At 46.4% G+C, this 21,334-nt stretch overlaps 1 gene segment (V, D, J or C); it reads left to right on the top strand.

Moving 5' to 3' along the window:
* Nucleotides 1-13,731: 13,731 nt before the first annotated feature.
* Nucleotides 13,732-21,334, top strand: part of LOC123606264 — a 38,181-nt gene continuing 30,578 nt past the window's right edge. The window contains 2 exon segments of the C gene segment in view: nt 13,732-13,990; nt 14,086-14,390. Of these exon segments, the coding sequence occupies nt 13,948-13,990; nt 14,086-14,390 (348 nt within the window).

The raw sequence follows: 21,334 nt of genomic DNA on the forward strand, positions 1-21,334 counted from the left end.
ACAGTTCAGAGCCTGGAGCTTGCTTCGGATTCTGTGTCTCCCTCTCTCTTTCTCTGCCCTTCCCTCGCTCACACTCTGTCTCTCTCTCTCTCTCTCCAAAAATAAATAAACATTAAAAAAAAAAAAAAGGAAGAAAAGAAAAGAAAAAACTATCCTGAGCTCAATGTGGAGAGGTGACCTCTCCAAAGCTGGTCCTTTCCTCTGCTCCGGGCTGTGTCCCCAAGCCCATTCTCGCAGCTGAACATAAAAAGCACCCAACACAAAACAGTCAACCTGAATATCCAGGTGTGCCTGGCAATCTTCACAATTTTGATTTTTCTAGATGATTCTGAGGTAACAGACATCACTTTTCCCACAGTACTAGTGTGTGGGCGCAGTTGGTAATGGATAATATAACTATGAAAATTGTGACATTTAAGATGTCCTTAGACTTTATCAGCCTTGATATGATAATATGACGTTGGTCGGACTATTCAAAGTCTTTGTGTCTCACCCACCTCAGGAATGAAACAAATGAGCTGAGCCCAAATTCTCGGGGCATTTTGAGTTCCATCCGTGCAAAATCCCCTACCCTGGAGATAACGTGGGCCCCTCAGTAATACTCAAAATATCAACCTCCCTTCAACAGACTTTGATGGAGCCTCCACCATACCCAGTCCTGTACATTCTAATAAGATACTTTCAGTGTTTTTATGAATCGGTCATTTAAACAACCATTTCATTGGCAAATATTTACTTAGGAAAGGAGGTCTGGGCGGCCTCTGGCTGGTTTGCCTTTGGTGTGTGTCGCCAAAGTGTCCTTGGTGAAGCTCACCTTAGGCAAAAGGAGAAGAGCAGGAGGTAAATGACTCGAAAGATGTGTTTGCACCCAAAGGATTGTTTGCTCCATACATAAGGCCACTGTCCTTCCCAGGTATGTGTAACCAAGGCACTAAGGAACCATGTGGAAATCTTAGATTTTAATTGATTTGGGATGACATCTCGTGAGTGCCTTCATATTTTGCTAATTTCTCTCTTCCTAAACTGTAATACTCAGATCTCGGAGTCACTCCTCTGCCGGAGTCGGACAATGAGAGGGTGCCAAAGAGGAAAGGGTTTGGTTGTATTAGAAAATGGGGAAGACGAATGAAGGAACATCCCCTGAAAAGAGCAAAGATAAACTTCTGCGCCAGCTATTCCCACCCCTTCCTGCATATGTTGGAGGTGTTGGCCTTGACCCAGGCATTCAGTACAAGGTCAGGGTCTTAGTTGGGCTCTTTGAAAAGGAGGTATGTCTAAATTATAAATCTCCCACCAAAAACACAGAAGGGAGGCAGAGGAGTTAGTGAGCCTGAGGAACCAATTTCCTCGAGATCATTTAGACGTTCTCTTCATTAATCATGTTAGCAATGCCATTAAGCTGTATATAGACTTTGAAATTTCAACTGTAAATGGGTTTAATTCCACTCAGACTTCCCCAAACAGCTTTTTTTCCTCCCTCCCCCACCCACATATAGTAGTGGGGGTTTTCCTTTTGGGGCTGTAGGATCAGTAACACATTTTCTTTGCTTTGCTTTGCTTTGCTTTCTTTCTGTTTTGGTCTTTTCAGTTGACTAACTTTATAAGAAGGTAACGAACATAGTAATATCTTATTTGTATAATTTTGCTCTATACGGAAGTCAGTCACATAATCTTAAAGTTGAACCACCCCATTTTACAGATGAAAGAATAGAGGTCTAGGGAAGCTGGTCCCCAAATCCCATATGGAGTCACTTTCAAGGAGAAGGGGAAGGCGGAGGGCCCGGGGTCTCGTCCAGGGCTGATGCATGCACCTGCCCTGAGGATCATTTCCCCCGCAGGATAGTGAGCGCCAGGCATGGGTGAGGGTGCTGCGAAGTCAGCCACACTGTTTCCTGGGCTTCTGATCACGGAGTCTCTCTCTCTGCACAGGAACCAGCGGTGGGCGGGGCGGCAACTTAGAAACTGGAGTCAGGAGTTTAATTCCAGTCTCAGCTTTCAAATATTTTGTGGCTCATCTCCAGAGAGTCCTTCCCCCTTAATACTATTTGCACCATATTTTATTTGCACATTCTTTAGGGCAGATAGTCAGATTTTTAAATTGCCAGTGTATAAGAGTGCTTTTAATAGAAATAAATGTGGGTCCCAGTGGAAGCCAAAACTACAAATTTTATAGCTGCTACATTTTTAAAAAAGTAAGAAGAATGAGTAAAATTCACTTTAGGACTATTTTTATTTAGTAATCCCAAATATCCAAAGTCATTTCTCACATGCAATGAATATAGAGATTATTAAAGAGGTATTTCATCTTCTTTCTATAGTCTCCAGAATATGATTTGTATGCTACACAAGCAGCCCATTGCAGCGTGGACTAGTGCGCTGGCTACATTTCAAGTGCTCAGTAGCCACATGGGGCTGGTGCCTGGTGCTCGTGGCTGCTGCCTTGAGCAGCTCAGATCCTGCTCCAGATGCTTCAGAAGCTCTGCCCTGGACGGTCTTTGAAAAGTGACTCCAGACGGGACAGCTCCTGGGTCTGCACCAGCCTGCCAGCCAGGGGCTCCTTAGCCTCCTGGGTTATGTGCAGTGGACCCACGGAGGGGGCACTGGGGAGAGCCAGGGGTGCTGAGGGCTGACTCAGGGCAGCCCAGGAACCCAGAGGTGGTGGAAGGTATCAGGCCTGAAGGGCCCAGATTCAGAGACCTTTATGTGCAGCCGGGGGTGGGAGGGTGGGAGCCAGGCCAGCTCGAGGGGCGTGCGGTTCCCAGACAGCACAGTAGTACATGCCCTCGTCATGCTGCTGCATCTTCAGCACCGACAGGGTACAGCTCCTGCCATCCTTGGCCTCTGTGGCCATGACATTGTCTGCTTTCTCGACAGATTCCCACTGCACATCCTATGGAACATGGCCAGTTAGTGAAGCCTTTGGGGGACCTTTCCCTCCTGGTGGTGGTACCAGTGGGTGTAGCTGACTTTGGTTCCAGCTGGGCATGGAAGGGTGGCCAAGCTGCCCTCATGAGCCACGACCACAGCCGGCTGCTCCAGCCTGATCTCTGCAAAGGGGACCTCCATGAGGCAGGGGAGGCCTAGAGCCTCAGTCACCCTGTGTACCCTGCACCAGGGAGGGAGTCCAGACTTACAGGGAAACAGGAAGGTGCACAGGAGAACAAGGGGACCCAGCATGATTCTACCTCCTGCCAGGTGGACAAAAGCCCAGGGTGACCTCGCAGCGGCACCTGCTAGGAGGTGACTGCAGAAAGCTGGTTAGGTTCCTAGCCTCCAGGTGGCCCTGGCAGGTAGTGATGAGAGAGAGGGGGGAGGGACTGAAGGGGTCAGAGGGCAGGGACAGGTCTGACCACATGCGGGAGGGGATAGGGACCACCAATGGTCAGGTGCTGAGAAACACTGAAGAAAGTTGGTGCAGTAAAAGCACCAGCAACAATAATAATCCTGGACTACACTTGAGCACTGCACTAATTGGTTTCTGTTCATTGTTTGATTAAATCCTGAAAATAACCCTGTGGGATGAATATTGCTAACCTGGCTGGTATTTTACATAACTCTTCCAAAGCTGCATGCCTAAGGGGAAATAAGTGGGATGACAGCCTGGTCTGGCTGGAGACAAATCTCAAGTTTCAAATGGCCACTAACAGAGCAATAAGGGTGTGGCCTTCCTGGGGGGTGGGGACAAGCAGAGCAGCAATCACCACCTAAAAGGCATGCCCCCCACCCCCCATCCCGAGCTGGCACTGGAGCATTGTCCCCAGAGGAGGCATCAGGAGATTAAATGCCCTCACATAACACGATAGCTGTGCAGTCGTGGGCGAGTTGTTTCTCCTCCTTTTCCTCATCTGTCAAAAGGGACCTCGTTCGTTTGCAGGCAGACTGAACAGGAAATGTGAGCAAAGCGTGTAGCCTGTCCCAGGTGCATAGACAAGGCTCAGGAAATGTTGGGGACGGGCGTTTCACCTCAACACTGGCCTGGGTGCCGTCGATGATTTCTGGGATCCTCATAGTACAAAATTGTAGGGAATATTACTGTTTTGGAAAATCAGGGGCATGTGTGAATGTGTGAGTGTGAGTGTGCATGTGTGTGTCCAAAGGCAGAAGCCTGCGTTGACCCAGGGGCCATGGAGACCAGGGGGCAGAACCAGGTCCTGCAGTCCCAGGGTCAGATCCTCAGGAATGGTCAAGGCAGGGCCTTGTGAAGGGGCAGCTGAGGAACACATCTGAAATGAAATTTTGAGAGATAAAGGGAGCATTGACTTCCGACTGAAATGCAGGTTCCTTTTCAGTTATGCCAAGGGTATCAGGGCCTCCTGGGTATAGTTATGGTCATTACATATGATAATTACAGCCTGACCGCCTGGAGGGAGAGGGTAGCTTCAGTCCAAGCCCCGCCACTTGGAAGATGTACATCCTTGGGAAAGTCACTGTAAATGGAAATAATAATACTTACTCTGGAGACAACATCCACCCTGGGCCAGTGATTGGGCCATACTGGTTGCTTTGTAAATAAATCCTATCAGCCTAAATACAATGTAATTCTTATAACAGTTTATTCCTCAAATAACATGTCAGGGTAGTTACAACAACCGCATTGACAGATCAGCTAATTAGAATCTTAAAATGCTTCACCTGTTCTAGATCATGTAAGTAATGGAGTCTTGATTCAAATCCAAGTCTAATAAATGCCAAAATCCATGATGCTATCGATTCCTAATAAATAAAAAGTTTTATGTGTTATAATTATATATATATATATATATAGATCATGAAGATGTTATAGTTATATACATATGCATATACACATATATGCATACACCATGAAGACTATTTCAGAGACGTTGCAGAACTCAAGAATGTCTCTCACGTGCCAGTAAGCAAAGAGCATAAACTATTCTTGAAGAGCAGTCCTTCAGGTAATAATGCTGGATCTCAGAACACATTAGAAATTCTTTTACCTCTTGCATATTACTAGTTGCTTGCCTTTTGTGAAATACTAATTTTTTAAAGGCCATAACAGAAATCATTGATCCATTAGATAATAACAAATACTCTTTATTGAATGTCAAACATTATACATATTGACTCCTTCCTTGTAAGCATAAAGTAGGTGTTCTTCATCCCATTCTGCAGATGAACAGAGGCTTATTAGGGACGTTAGGTAACATACTGGAGATTGCCTGGCTAAGAAAGAGCACAGCAAGAACTTCAAGTCCACCAGGCTCTTGAAGACTGTGACCCACATAACTGGCTTGGATGTTTGTGATGCAGGGATTACTTTCTGTCCTCCTTTTGCTGTCGCTTTGAATGCAAAATGTGATCTTCTTAGAGTTTGCATTTATTGTCAATGATGTGCTTCCCACTTAAAAACTACAGTCGTTTGCTTGTTACTTACCCTGACTTCTCGCGCCCCCTCCTGGCCAGTTCAGGTATGTCATGCATGTTATAGGCCATCTGTATTCCAGCCCAGGTAAGTGGAAAATCTTACAACCAAAAACTTTTTTGCTAACAAACTATGAAGCAGTGCTATAAGACAGATTCCAACTAGTTTGAAAACTTGCCTGTTACTCAGGGGATTGTTTGACTCAGCACTGATGGCACCTTTTCTGGGGGAACACCTTCCTTCCTGCAGAAATCAACACCATCATCAAAACCAAAGCACAAAGCAAATGAAAAACTTGGTCAGCTCAGACCAGTGGCCTACAGTGTGCATTTTGTTAGAGACAAGCCAGTGCAAAAGATAGTAGATGGAGAGCATCTTATAAATGCATAAAGTGATAGTAAGATGGTGAAGAAATATTGATTCAATATAACAGTTTCCACCCCACAAAGGGAATTCCAAGGGGAAAGAAGAGAGGAGGCAGCAGGATGTGGAAGCTCAGGACGGGCACCCGCGAGCACAGGGAGCATCGGTGGCGAGTCTTGTCCGGAGCTGAGCGAACACGAGAGAAGCTGGAGGAAGCCGCAGCCGAATCGCAGGTGCAGGTGTGAGCTCACTACCTGCTCGTGACCGTGAGCGTACCCGCTGCTCCACGTTTTCATCAACGTCAGTTCTGCCCTGTTAGTGCCTTTGAACGTGGTGGCATCACTCTCGCATTCAAGTGTCAGTCACATTAACAGCACCAGTGACCCCCGGATGACATTCCCAGGGAAATGTGCCTGTCACTGGCGGTGGAGGGATTCATGCAGTGGCTGCAACCAGCGGCAGAAGGAGCAGCACAGAGGAGCAGTGAGCCTAGTGGACAGACGGATGGACAGACACGGATTGACGGGAATGCGATGCCGTTTATATAGATGTAAAGACGCATTATTCACAAGCAATTCTCCGTAGATTTCACAAGTACATAGGACACCAGACATATCAGACAATTCTCACTTGTGCCTGAAGAAATGGGGATTTTACAAGAAGGAGCCGCTTACCTAAAACTCCCAAGCACACCGAGTACACAAGTGGAAAAAGAGGTCTCCTGCCTGGTATTTCTGGGCTCTTCCACTCACTAAGCTGAGTCTTTCCTGTGAGAGAATTCACTTGCTGAGAATCCAGGGATTATAAGGTGTAGGACATACCTGCAACGGCCAGCAGGGGGTGCAAGAAGTCAGCGTAAGTAACAAGCAAAGTACCACGGTTTTTAAGCAGGAAGCACAATATTGAGAAAAAGAGGGAAGTAGAACCACATCACATTTTGCATTCAAAGCAACAGCTCACTGAGGACAGAAATTAAGCCCCGAATCACAAACATCCAAGAAGTTTACTTAGAGCACAGGCCATGAGACCCTGGCCGACTCGAAGTTCTGGCTGTGCTCTTTCTCAGCTAGGCAAGCTCAAATACACCTCTGTCTCATCCGCAGAATGGGATGAGTAATACCTACTTATGCTTGCAAGGAAGGAATGAATATGTGCAGTGTTTGACATTCAATGGGTTATTTGGTATTATTTAAGGGATCAATGATTGCTGTTATGACCTTCAAACTATTGGTCATCACAAAAAGCAAACTACTAATTCAGCAGTGCTAGAAGAATCTCTACTACGTTCAGGAGTCCAGCACTGTCACCCGATTGACTGCTCTTCAAGAATAGCTCATGCTCTTTGCTTATTGGCATGTGAGAGAAATTCTCGAGTTCTGCGACCTCTTTGGAATTTCCTTTATGGCCCTTTACTTTTTAGAGCTTAAAAGAAACTATATGTACACATGGAATTCTACTTATATGCAGTGGATGCTGTGACGGGTTTTGGACTCTGTTAGACTTGGGTTTGAGTCAAGGCTCCTTGACTGACTTGCATGACCCTGAGCAGGTGAAATGTCTTCAGACTCCAATTAGTTGATCTGTCAGATGTGGTTGTTAGAAGTACCTTGATGTGTTATTACAAGGAACAAATGGTCATAAGAATTACACTTAAGACTGCCTGATCGTATTTATTTACAAAGCAACCACCTTGGCCGGATCTCTTGCCCTTAGTGGATGATGTCTCCAGAGTAGGCATTATTATTCCCATTCACAGTGACTTTCCCAAGGACACACATCCTCCAAGTGGCAGGGCTTGGACTGGAGCTGTCATTCTGTCCTTGTCAATGTAATAAATCTTCACAGACTCAGGAGGTGTCATTCAGAGCTTTCAAATGTCCCTGTTGGGCAGCTCCATGCTGAGAAGGACCTCTCCCCTCAGCCACCATGTGTCAGATCACAGCGTCGGCTGCTCAGAGAGTGGGGGGGCCCCTGGCTGGGCCCCACGACTGGACCACTCACCAGACAAGCGGGTCTGGAAGGCTGGCCACACGTGGAGGCATCTGAACGGGCAGGTCCCTGCAGACCGCGCACACCTGGCAGCCACGGAGCCCGTGGGAAAGGCAGGCAGGATGTGGAGCTTTGGCTGAGGTTTCCGGGCTGCCCTCAACTCTTCTGGAAAGTGCCCTGGCCCAGCCCCTCCCCGGCACCAGCAGGGGACGGGGCTGGTTTCTGGGAAGCTGCGGGCGGCCCCAAGCAGCACCGGGCCCAGGAGAGTGAACTGGGCCCTAGTGAGGCTTCCTCTCTCCCCCACTGTCAGCCCCTGTTTTAGTCCAGTGTGTTCAGTAGTGACTTGCATAAAGTCACGTTCCCACCCATGTCCCAGCCCAGACTGCGTGAGAATTCTGTTCATGACAGTTTCTTCTAATCTTCTATGCAAGGAACACAGTATGTAATTCAGTGTTATTGACACCCTGATAATAATATTCTAAAACATATGGTATCTCATACACGTATATTAAATGTATAGCATCTTCTAAGCCTTTCTCCAAGTACTCTCCATACAGAGGCATGTGGTCATTATGAACGCTACTGATCTGTGTCACTGTGGTCACAAAACAGCATAGAGAGACCCATTTCAAGGTCATGATATCGTAGGACATTCTAATAATTCATGATAGACTATTTCTCACACTGTCACTAGGTAACACCTCACAACCAGCTGATAGAAATACAAGGTGTGCATGTGATGACCTTGTCCCCCAGGGCAGCAATGTTGGGGACAGTTCTGTCCCTGCCATCATTGTTCTGATCACTTGATATGTGGCAGGTGCGATCATCAGGAGACACCCAAGGAGTAAACGTACATTTGTGAGCTTGGGCCCATCCTGCGCCCTTAGCACTGACCACAGGCCTGCATCCCACAGGCCCCAGGGGACAGAGAAGAGAAGCAGAGAGAAGGGACAATGGACAGAAGAGGCTCCTATGAAGAGGGCGCTGAGAGGACAGGAAGTGGTCATCAGAAGACAGGGAAATACACAGATGTCAGAATAACAAAGAATTTCAAGTAGCTACTGTGACCATTGAAGGGGAGGTAGAGAGAGAGAGTGGAAAGTCAATAAGAGAGAGAGAGAAATAGAAATAGAAACTGGGTGTTAGAGATGGCCAAACAGATGTAGGGAGGCAGATACGCAGACACAGATATGAGACATGTAGAGAGAAACAGAGAGAGAGGGAGAGAGATCAGGAGGAGACAGAGGAGAGATAGAGAGAAATAAAGAAGGAGGAGAGCCGGCTGGAAAGGGAGACGTGGAGAGAAAGACGCAGAGGGACGGACGGCAACAGGAAATGAGAAAGGCGAAGAGCTAGACACAGTGAGGGAGACAGAGGGACGTCAGGAGGGGACAGGGACACAGAAGGGCAGCGGGAGCAGCGCCAGTGCAGGTGATGGAGCTGTGACACCCCCCCCCCCGCAGGTGACACGTGTCTGAATCCAGTGTCTCATGAGGGGCTGCAGGAGGGCAATTCCCTCCTTCTCCAGTTCTCTCTAATTTCTCCCGCACGTAATGATCCTGAGCCCATGAAACGAAGCTGTCGTTCATCAGCTCTGTGCTGTCCTGAAACATAGTTTTATGGAGACGGGCGCGTACGTGGTGACTCTGTACTACTGTGTCATTTCTGGTTTCAGTCATTTCTCACCTGAGCCCTGGTGCTCGTAGTAAGAAATGGTGTTTGATCCCACAACATCGATGCCAGGAGTGCTCAGAGTTCCGGGTTATTACGGCTTTCACTTTTCTCAGTGGATATCTACAAAGGGAGTAATTTTTAGAGACGAGGATTCAATTATAGATTACAGTTTTGCTAATCCTTAAAAATTGTATATTTGCATTTTCCCCTTATACTGACATCTTGCTAAGTAACACTCTCAACATGAATTTAAAAATATGAATATAAACAAATTGTAATCACCACTAACAACACTAAGCCCACAGGATGCAATTTAAGATTTTTTCATTCTCTCCGTCTCCCCTCACCCCCTCTAGGGCACCTTGTTCTCATGAATAAACTCTGGGGCCAATACTGAGCTCTTTTTTGTGCTGTAGCTTATAGCTTCTGTAACATTCTGGTGGAGGAGATTTCTCCTGTTGGTTTTGGTTTTTTAAGAATTACCCTTCCACTCTAGTGTGATACATGGTATACATTCTTAATTTTGAAACCATGCCCCATCTGGCCCAGCAGGGATTTTCTGGGACCGCAGACACTCACGCTTGCCTGGGACAGTCGGCTCTTGGAGCTGTTCCTGCGACAGCCTCGTGTTCCCTTCACGTGGTCCCTGAGCAGAGGACGGTCAGCCAGAGTCCCTGCCCTTCCTCCCTTCCCAGCTTCTGCGATGACCCCTGTTATTGTACTCTTTTTGATTACAGCCATCTATCAGGTGTGAGGTGCTAGCTCAATGTGGATTTGATTTACATTTCCCTGAATTCCAGGTAAACAACAAAATCATTGTAGTTTATGTCCAAATATTGCATTGCATTTTGCGATTTCCTGTAAATCTGACAACCTTTGTGAGGCTGCCTTTTTACTTGAGGAGGAAATTCTCTATCAAGTTAATTTGTTATGAGTGCGCGCGCACACACACACACACACGCACACACACATTTACCTTTGAAAAGGGTCCAATGCAGACCAACATAACTGATCCTAATTTCTTCTAATAAAGCTGGTTCAATGATTATCAGATTTCCTCAGCTGTTTTCCAAAGTCCAATGTGAGGAATGTCTTAAGGAGCCTGACAGTCGTCATCTGTTGACTGGGAACACTAATGTGTGCCTCACAGAATTTTACAACTCTCAAGGGTTACGAAAGTAACGTTTATGTTTGGAAAAGGGCCTGGTCCCAGCCTTGAGATGTAGCGGGTACTCTGATGTAGATACTGAATTAGAAATGACAGGTCCACTCAATGCGATGTGTTCACGGTACCGAGGAGGGACGGGGGTTCGAATCCTACCTCAGTTACTCATGATCTTGTTATATTGAAGGAATCACCTGCTTTTGGGAGCTGTTCTCTCATCTTTAAAGATGAGAAACAACGAGGCATCTGGAATGAGGGTTTTCTTCTTCATCTTGAAGTGTTTAAAGTTCTGTGATTCTGTAGCAAAGTATGAATATCCAGGATGCTACCCATGATTTAGTTTTTAAAAAATGGGATTATTAATCTAACAAATGAGAAATAAATTTTAGAAAAAATGTGGATTCAACACAAAGTGTTATAAACATGTAAATGGAAGAAAAAAGGAAGAATATTTTATGGACAGTCCACTCATCAAAATATATCAATGTCTTTCCTCTTTTGGGCTTTCGGGCTTGTCCCGTTCACCAAAAGTTGACGTCATGTCTGCATCCATTTATTCCACGTGACCAAGGGAAGCGGTCACACTGGACGAGATCGCAGACTCTCTGCTGGGCGGAGGGGAGCTGCCCCAGGTGAGGCGAGCACGCCAGCCTCTCAGAGGTTAACCGAGCAGGTCCAAGCTTCAGCACCTGGCCCTCTGCACAGGGTCTGCCTGAGTCCACACCTGCTGTGACGCAGCCGCCTCTCCCCTGGGGCTGAGGTCTGGGGCCATCAGAGCAGCTTCATTCAGGCAGCAGCGGGATGACCTGGGGGGACAGGACGTCCTGCTCCCTCAAGTGCAGCGTAATTTCTCTCTTCCTGGAGTCAGTGGGGTCCTGATCAGAACCCTCCACTCTCCACATAAGGGTGGCTACTCTTTCTCTCCTGCTGAAGAGTTTTCCCTATTATTTCTTTAAACATGAGCATCTTTTAAGAAATATGACCTTTAATGCCACTTAGAGAAGAGGAGGGAAGCCCCACAGCAGGAAGAGAAGTAGAGGAAAGGTGAACAGTGGTCACCTGCTGACATACATCTGCAGGCCCAGGATGGAGCCACTCCTGCCCAGGGTCCCAGGTCAGCAAGCAGGACAACACCTCACCAACTGAATGCTACATGGCCCTGTCAATGCTGCCCTTGACCAGAAACAGTATATCCCAGCCAGCCGGTCCCCATCACCAGGAATCTGTAATGATTTCCCTGTTCTAAATAGGATCAGATATGCAACGCCAGCCAATCAACCTGAGCCAAAAGCTCTCTCCTTATTCCCTCAGTGACCTGCTAGCCTTGTAGGGAGATCCCTGAACACCACCTAATCCTGCCTGTTCCCCCTTGGCTGCTCCTAAGGCTCCATAGACTCCCTCTTGCCCAAATCCCTGGGGAACCGTGTCCACTGCTTGTGAGGCACTGAACGCCCCAATCCATGGATTATTCTTCTTTCAATAAAGGACATCACACTCTACAAACTAAATTGTTTCACTTTTGCCATTTGACACACCCAAGAGAGTATTTGGCTGGAGGTTTGGGGCAGACTTCATTACCCACTAAGGATGGTCATGGCCAACAATTTTGGGCCTTTAATTTGAGCAGTATTTGAACAAACATGGTAAAAGTCATTGAGAGAAACAGATTTTTGAATGCTGACAATGTGAAATAAGATTTGTTTTCATAAAAGAAGAGAAGGTTGTGGATTTTCTCCCCCAAAGTAAGATTTTCCTATCAGTGAAAATCTAGGAAATAGAGAAAGCAGGAAGAAAAATGTCACCCAATTTGTCACCACCCACACTGCTCACCTTCTATATTGAGACTTTTTCCACCTGCCGTTTTGCTGGTCAGATGTCTCCCCCGTTGTCACTCTCTTGTCCACTTAACACGTAATAAGCACAGCTGCCCTAGACACCTGCTGAGGGTCTGAATGATGGGCCTGGAATATTCTTTTAGCAGAGCATCTACTCAACACCTCACCATCTCAGCACAACCTCAAAGCCTGCATTTTGGGACACTTTAGCTTTGAATCCCAGTTATAGCTCAGCATGTCTGCCCTCCAGTTTTACCAGGAGGAGGAGCACAGGAGCTGGGTCTGGTCATGGGTGCTGCAGGACCCAGCCCTCCAGCCCAGCCAAGTCCTTTTCCTGGCTGTCCCCACTGCCCTCGCCCTCCAGGAGGTCAGGCTATAATGAGTATAACTAATTATCATAACTATACCCAGGAAGCCTTGTTATACTTGCCATAAATGAAAAGGAATATTCCTTTCAGTTGGAAGTCAATGCAAACTTTATCTCTCAAAATTTCATTTCAGACACATTCCTCAGCTGCCCCTTCATGAGGCACCGCCTTTAGCATTTCTGAGGATCTGACCCTGGGACTGCAGGACCTGGTCCCACTTCCTGGTCTATACCGCCTCTGGGTCAATGCAGGCTTCTTCCTTTGGATGCACACACACACACACACACACACACACACACACACAGGTGTGCCCATGCAAGTCAACATCTCTTTTTTTCAAAACTAATCCTATGCATGAGAAAATATCTACTGCCCAGAAAACTACTGCCAATAGTCCAGCGTTGAGGTGAAACACCCGTCCCCAACATTTCCTGAGCCTTGTCTATGCACCTGGGACAGGCTACACGCTATGCTCACATTTCCTGTTCACTCTGCCTGCAAACGAACGAGGTCCCTTTTGACAGATGAAGAACAGGAGGAGAAACAGCTCGCCCACGACTGCACAGCTATCGTGTTATGTGAGGGCATTTAATCTCCTGATGCCACCTCTGGGGACAATGCTCCAGTGCCTGCTCAGGAGTCCCATGCCTTTTAGGGGGGAATTGCTGCTCTGCTTGTCCCTGCCCCCCAGGGAGGCCACACACCCATTGCTCTGTGAGTGCCAGGTGGCCATTTGAGGCTTGGGATTTGTCTCCAGCCAGACCCAGCTGTCATCCCACCTGATTCGCCTTAGGCATGCAGCCTTGGAAGAGACACTGAGCAGAAACATATTAGTGCTCTGCTCAAGCAAAGTCGATGTCCAATCAAAAATTGCTATTATTAGTGGTGCTATTATTAGTATTAGAACTGCACCAAAGCTCTTCAGTGTTTCTTAGCACCCTGACCACTGGTGGTTCCTCTCCCCCTTGTGGTCAGACCTGTCCCTGCCCTCTGGCTCCTCCCTCCCTCCTCCCTCCCGCCTCTCTCTCACCAGTGCCTGCAGATGCCTCAGGGAAGCAGAGCTCAGACCCTAACCTGCCCTCTGCCACCTATCCAGTCAGTCTCCGTCCAGAAGGTGCAGCTGGGAGGTCACCCTGGGCTTCTCCCCACCAGCAGGGAAGCAGAACCATGCTGGGTCCCCTCGCCCTCCTGTGTGCCCTCCTGTTTCCAGGTAGGTCCCGACTCCTTCCCTGGTGCGGGGTGACCCTGGTGCGGGGTGAGCTGAGGCTCCTATCTTTCTCCATCTCACCGCTGTCCCCCTTGCAGGTGGCGTGGCAGCGATCAGTCTGACTCAGCAGGCTGTGGCCGTGGGGCGTGTGGGCAGCTCGGCCACCCTGTCCTGCCAAGCCAGCGCCTACGTCAGCTACATCCACTGGTACCTCCACCAGGAGGGGACTGCGCCCAAGAGGATCGTCAGGCTGGACATGTCAAGGTTAAATGTGCAGAAGTATGGGGGCTTGGAAGCGGACAAAATCGATGCCAAGAAAGGCAAGGAAAGCAACAGCTGTGAACTGTCAGTGAAGAAGCTGCAGAAGAGCGACGAGGGCGTGTATTACTGTGCTGCCTGGGAAGCTCACAGCCTCACACGCTGCTCTGCTCCCTGAGCAAAAAGTCTCGCTCTCCCAGGGCGCTCCAGGCCCGGACCTTCCAGGGTTGCTGGGTCCCTGGGGCTTCCTGGAGTCAACGGTCAGTACCCCTGACACCCACGCCCCCTCCGCGGGTCCACTGCTATAACCCAGGAGGCTAAGGAGCCCCTGGTGGGCAGCCTGGTGCAGAACCAGGGAGCTGTCCAGTCTGGAGGCACTTTGTTTTTAATGTTTATTTATTCTTTTTTTTAATGTTTATTTATTTTTGAGAGAGAGACAGAGAGAGGAAGGGTCAGAGAGAGAGGGACACACAGAATCTGAAGCAGGCTCCAGGCTCCGAGTTGTTGGCACAGAGAACGATGCGAGGCTCAAACTCACGAGCCGCGAGATCATGAGCTGCAGTCGGACACTTAACCGACTGAGCCACCCAGGCACCCCAAATGTTTATTTATTCTTGAGAGAAAGAGGGAGAGAGAGGGAGAGAGACCGAGTATGATTGGGGGAGGGGCAGAGCGCAAGAGGGACTCTGAGCTATCAGCACAGAGCCCTAGGTGGAGCTCGAACTCACCAACCATGAGATCGTGATCTGAGCCAAAGTCAGACACTTAGCAAACTGAGCCTCCTGTTTAGAAGAGAGACACTCTTCTAAAGATTGTCCAGGGTGGAGCTTCTGAAGCATCTGGAGCAGGATCTGAGCTGCTCAAGGCAGCAGCCACGAGCACCAGGCACCAGCCCCATGTGGCTACTGAGCACTTGAAATGTAGCCAGTGCACTAGTCCACGCCGCGATGGGCTGCTTGTGAGCGTACAAATCATATTCTGGAGACTATAAAAGAAGATGAAATATATCCTTAAAAATTTCTATGTTGACTGCACACTGAAATACTATTTTGGATATCATTCACTAAATAAAATTTGTCCGAGAATTATTTTTTTAACTTTGTTTTTAACACAGCAGTTAGGAAATTATTAATTTGTCTCTCAAATTGTGTCTTACACTTATTTCTATTGAACAGAGCTGTGACGGATGGCCATTTAAGATTCTGACCACATCCCCTGAAGAATGCAAGAATAAAATATCGTGCAAATAATTTCAAGGCCGAGAGACTCTCTGGGGATTCTGCACAAAATGGGTGCAAGCAGAGACTGGAAGGCAGCTCCTGACTCCAGTTTCTAAGTTGCCGCCCCGCCCGCCGCTGGTTCCTGTGCAGAGAGAGAGAGATTCCTTGATCAGAAGCCCAGGAAACAGTGTGGCTGACTTCGCAGCACCCTCACCCATGCCTGGCGCTCACTCTCCTGCGGGGGAAATGATCCTCAGGGCAGGTGCATGCATCAGCCCTGGACGAGACCCCGGGCCCTCCGCCTTCCCCTTCTCCTTGAAAGTGACTCCATATGGGATCTGGGGACCAGCTTCCCTGGACCTCTGTTCTCTCCTCTGTAAAGTGAGGAGGTTTAACTGCTACAGTTGTGTGACTGATTTCTGTATTAAAGCAAAATTATACCAAAAATATATCACTATGTTCACTAACTTCTAATAAAGCTAGTCAACCTCTTGACCAAAAGAAAAAAAAAAAAGAAAAAAGAAAGAAGAGAAATTAAAGAAAAGAAAAGCTATTTACTGATCCTCCAGCCCCAAACAGAAAGGCCCTGCTGTGTGGGGGGAAGATAAAGCTCTCTGAGGAGGTCTAAGCTGAATTAAATGCCTTTTCAATTGAAAATTCCAACCTTATGTGACATAATAGCATTGGCAAAAATGATTAATGAAAGGGAAGTCTAAATGATCGGAAGTAAATTGGTTTCTCGGATTTGCTAAATCTTCCTCCATCTTGATGAGCTTCTGTTTTTGTGGATGAAGATTTATATTTAAGACATGCCTGTCTGTGAAGGAGCCCAAACAACATCTGGACCCTCTACTGAAGACCCGGGTCAAGGTTAAGGCCTCCAGCAAGTGCAGGAAGTGTGTGAGAGGGGGAAGGTTTGAGGGGGCAGAAAGTCACCTTCCCTCCCTCTTGGGGGTGGTCCCCTCATGTGTCCTCCCCATTTCCTAATACAACTGAACCCTCTCATCTTGCTGCCCTTCTCAGTGCCTGACTCCGCAGAGGGGTGACTCTGAGATCTGATTATTATCGTTTAGTTAGAGGGAAGTGAGATAAATATGAAGACACTCTCATGAGAAGTGATCCCAAGTCCATGTCAATCTCAGTTTTCCACGTGGATCCATTGTGCTTTTGATGTACAGCCTGAGAGGACAGTGGCCTTGTACAGGGAGGAAACACCCCCTTTGTGGAGGAAGAAACAAGTCTATGTTTGGGGTCATTTCCTCCTCCTGCCCTTCTCCTTTTGGCTAAGGTGAGCTTCACCCAGGACACTTTGGCCACAAAAACCAGCCAGAGGCCAACCAGTCCATGTAGAGAGGTATGGCTTGCTACGAACACTACTGACCTGCCTCACTGTGGTCACAAAACAACATAGAGAGACCCATTACGAGGTCATGAAATCGTAGGACATTATAATAAATCACGATAAAGAGACTATTTCTCACACTGTCACTAGGTAACACCTCACAACCAGCTGATAGCAATATAAGCACTCATGTGCATGTGATGACCCTGTCCCCCAGGGCAGCAATGTTGGGGACAGTTCTGTCACTGCCATTATCATTCTGATCACTTGATATGTGGCAGGTGCGATCATCAGGAGACACTGAAGGAGTAAACGTACATTTGTGAGCTTGGGCCCATCCTGCCCCCTTAGCACAGACCACAGGCTTGCATCCCACAGGCCCCAGGGGACAGAGAAGAGCAGAAAGAAGAAGGGACGATGGACAGAAGAGGCTCCTATGAAGAGGGCGCTGAGAGGACAGGAAGTGGTCATCAGAAGACAGGGAAATACACAGATGTCAAAATAACGAAGAATTTCAAGTAGCTACTGTGACCGTGGAAGGAGAGGTAGAGGGAGAGAGAGTGTGTAAAGTCGATAAGAGAGAGAGAAATAGAAATAGAAACTAGGTGGTAGATAGAGATGAACAGAGACAGAAACACAGAGACAAATAAGAGACATGTAGAGAGAAACAGAGAGAGGGAGAGCGATCAGGAGGAGACAGAGGAGAGATAGAGAGAAATAAAAAAGAGGAGACCCCGCTGGAAAGAGAGATATGAAGACAGACGCAGAGGGATGGACAGCAACAGGAAATGAGAAAGGCAAAGAGCTGGACACAGCGAGGGAGACAGAGGGACGTCAGGAGGGGACAGGGACACGGAAGGGCAGTGGGAGCAGCGCCAGTGCAGGTGACGGAGTTGTGACCCCCTTCCCCTGGGTGACATGTGTCTGAATCCAGTGTCTTATGAGGGGCTGCAGGAGGGTGATTCCCTCATTCTCTTACGATTAGGACTCTGGGGGTCCCCTTCTTTGGGGGCGTGGATTTGTCTCCCAGTCAAAGAACAAGTGTGGTTACTGAGGGACATTAAGGGTAGATTCTGCTGGAACCTTCTGTTCCCCTCCACCTTTCCCCACCCTACTCTGTGACCCCCTGAGACTAACCCCTATGGATTCCACTAATGGGCATCTTTGCTCTGATTTCTCTTTAATGGTGGCAAATCAAAATTGAAGTTTAAAAAAATCATCACCATGTCACCAGACAAAAGCATTCCTTCTTGAGCACTAGATTTCCAAGCCTGTGGATCCAGGGCCCTGGGAGAAAAGAAACAGATTCCTCCAGTGGGCTAATTGGTATAAAAGGAAATGGCCACTCCCACCTGCACCTTTTATTTCCTGAGCATAAAGCTCTGTCACTGGGGTAGATGACCTTATATGTTGGGCCCCGGGGGACGCTGCAGCCAACCCAACCGTCAGGGAGGGAACCCTGAGCTCACTCTGCTCCCAACTCCCAGCCTCCTCTTGATGCTTCCACTGACTGCTTCCAAATAGCAACCAGAGAATAAGGAAACCGATCCATGCGGTCCAGGAGGGTCCACCTCGTAACGCCCAGGACAAGGTAACCGGAGGTGGACAGTCCATCTGGAGGAGCAAAAGGAAGAAATCAAGCAGATGGTCAAATAAGTGGGTTATGTTAGTTCTAACTTGGTAGAACAAGCTGGGGAGTAGGGGGAAGATTTCATCTAGTTTGTTTCATTTCAGTTTCCACAAAGCCACCAAGGTCCCATCTCTAACGGAACAAGATGTGCCCCGTTCCTTCAGTAACAAAACAGGAAACTGGATAAGTGTTGAGAGATTATCATTAAATTCTGTGCCTTTCTATTTGATGAACTAAGAAAGGAGCATGTAGATTATTTGTAATGTTTTTTTTTTCCTTCTGTTAAATAATGGATTTATTGACTTTTTCAGTAAGTTATCAACATATAAATAAAAAAAAATAAACAACATAAAAGAGATGCATGTGTAGATACATGATTATAGTGCTTTATGAACTGATACTATGATGTATCCAGTTCTGTGTTCTGGATGTTAATACAATAAACAAATGTACAGGAGTGAAACAATGCCAGTTCTTATTAAATAACTAAGACTAGAGAAATGCCTGTCACTTTCAGAATGTTAACAAAATCCACCACCCACGCTTGTTTTAACTGATCCATCTTTTCTGTAGTCTCTTAATCTACTTGTTTTGTCACTTTTGAGTCAATTATATTTAACTCTTTCAGTCACAACCTGATCATTCCAGCCTACTGTGGTTCTGTTGCCTTTTTTTTTTTTTTTTGAACTTCTAAATTCAACTTCCAGAATGATTGCCAAAAATCTGAAGTTATATTCTGAAAGCCATAGAATTTGCAGTTGATGGGTCAACAGATTCCTTTGACTCTACTTCTTTTTTTGTTCATCCAAACCAAAACAAAGAATTAATTAGTTTCTGTGTACAGAGTTGAATGTGTACTCATTCTCTCAAGAAGCTCAGTTCCGGGGCACCTGGGTGGCTCAGTCGGTTAACCCTCCGACTTCAGCTCAGGTCACAATCTCACAGTCCGTGAGTTCGAGCCCTGCATCGGGCTCTGTGCTGACAGCTCAGAGCCTGGATCCTGCTTCAGATTCTGTGTCTCCCTCTCTCTCTGCCTCTCCCCTGCTCATGCTCTGTCTCTCTCTGTCTCAAAAATAAATAAAAACATTTTAAAGAATTTAAAAAATAAAAATAAAAAAGAAGCTCAGTTCCATATGAAAATGAAGAAATATAGTGTGATATTTTGATATAAGTATACTAATAGCTAATGTTAATTGAGCATTCCTTATGTAGTACGTGCTGTGTTAAGTACTTCATATACTTTTTGTTATGTAATTCTAATAACAATATTGTGAGATAACTATTAATTATTATCATTGTCTCAATTTTATAGATATTTTAGAAATTTGATACTTTGATAAATTAAGTTCCCTGATAATAAGGAGCAAGTTGGAATCTGAGTCCAGATCTGTCTGATTACAAAATCTGATGAGCAAAGCAAAGCAAAACAAAGAAAACACTTGAAGCAGGCATGTTGGACAGAAATAGAGAATTTAACCATCCTTTTAATGATTACGTTCTTTTTTTAAAAATATGAAGCATATTCCATCCCTGGGAACCACACAGAGTTATTTAAATTGATCCCTGTGGTGTATATTTAGAGACAATCAGCAGAGAATTTTCTGCAGAGAATTTTATTACGCAGTCAATTTTTTTCTGACTTCTGGGTCCCCAGAATTTTTCTACGAGGAAAGATAGGCATAACAAAAGCTGTTTATTGAGCAAAGAAGCATCAAGATGGAACACAAGGATGTGCTCCTTGATTTCTGCCCTTGTGCTCCACTCCCCCACCCTCAGCCCACTGGAAAGTACAGACATATTCCTTGTAGGTGGATGGACAAGAGAGTAAAGGACCTCCAGGTCAATCATGGTGACTGAAATTGCTTTGACCACTTTGTTTGCTGTATTTGAAATGCTCCTGAACGCACTCCCAGCCCCACTGGTAACAGCCTGATTGCTGCTCAGAAACAAAATAACCTTGGTGATAAGAACATGAGCATTAGACCCTATGAGGGATAGTAGGTCATAGTGCCCAAATTTGGAGAGAAGAGGTTCATGAAGGAGGGAACCACTATTGCAAAAATTCAAAAATGAACCAAGAATGTTTGGAGACCTCTATCCAGAACATTAATTGATTAACTGTGTGAAGCTCAGACATTTGTGATGGAGTGTGGCCCCTTCCACCTTCATAAACCCTCTTCTCCCACAGAAAACATACAACTACCCAGCTCGACATTATGAGATTCAGTCTCCCCAGCACTTATAAGGGTATAAGTGTTCCTACCTTTGAGGGTTGCTGGAAGATATATGGAGTTAATACATGCGAAGAACTTAGACCCATGCCTGTCGCATAGTAAGAATTCAACAACCATAGTACTTGTCATTATTATTTATGGCCTATGCCCTGTTTAAAGAGGGTGTAGATTGCATTAAAAAAAAAGGATGAAAATCATACGATCCCCTCAATAGATGTAGAAAAAAGCATTTGAGAAAATACAGCATCCATTATTGATAAAAACCCTCCAAAATATATGGATAGATGGAACATACCTCAACATCATAAAGGCCATATATGAAACACTCACAGCTAATACCATCCTCAATAGGGAAAAACTGAGAGCCTTTCCCGTATGTTCAGGAACAAGACAAGGATGTCCACTCTCACCATTACTATTTAACATAGTACTGGAAGTTTAGCCTCAGTAATCAGAAACCAAAAAGAAATAAAAAAGCATCCAAATCAGCAAGGAAGAAGTCAAACTTTCACTATTTGCAGACAACATAATACTGTGTAGAAAACCTGAAAGACTCCACCAAAAAATTGCTAGAACCAATATTTAAATTCAGCAAACTCCCAGGATATAAAACTCAACCAGCAGAAATCTGTTGCATTTCTATACACCAATCATGAAGAAGTA

Source organism: Leopardus geoffroyi, chromosome A2 (assembly GCF_018350155.1).
Source record: "Leopardus geoffroyi isolate Oge1 chromosome A2, O.geoffroyi_Oge1_pat1.0, whole genome shotgun sequence".
In the NCBI taxonomy this organism is placed as follows: Eukaryota; Metazoa; Chordata; class Mammalia; order Carnivora; family Felidae; genus Leopardus; species Leopardus geoffroyi.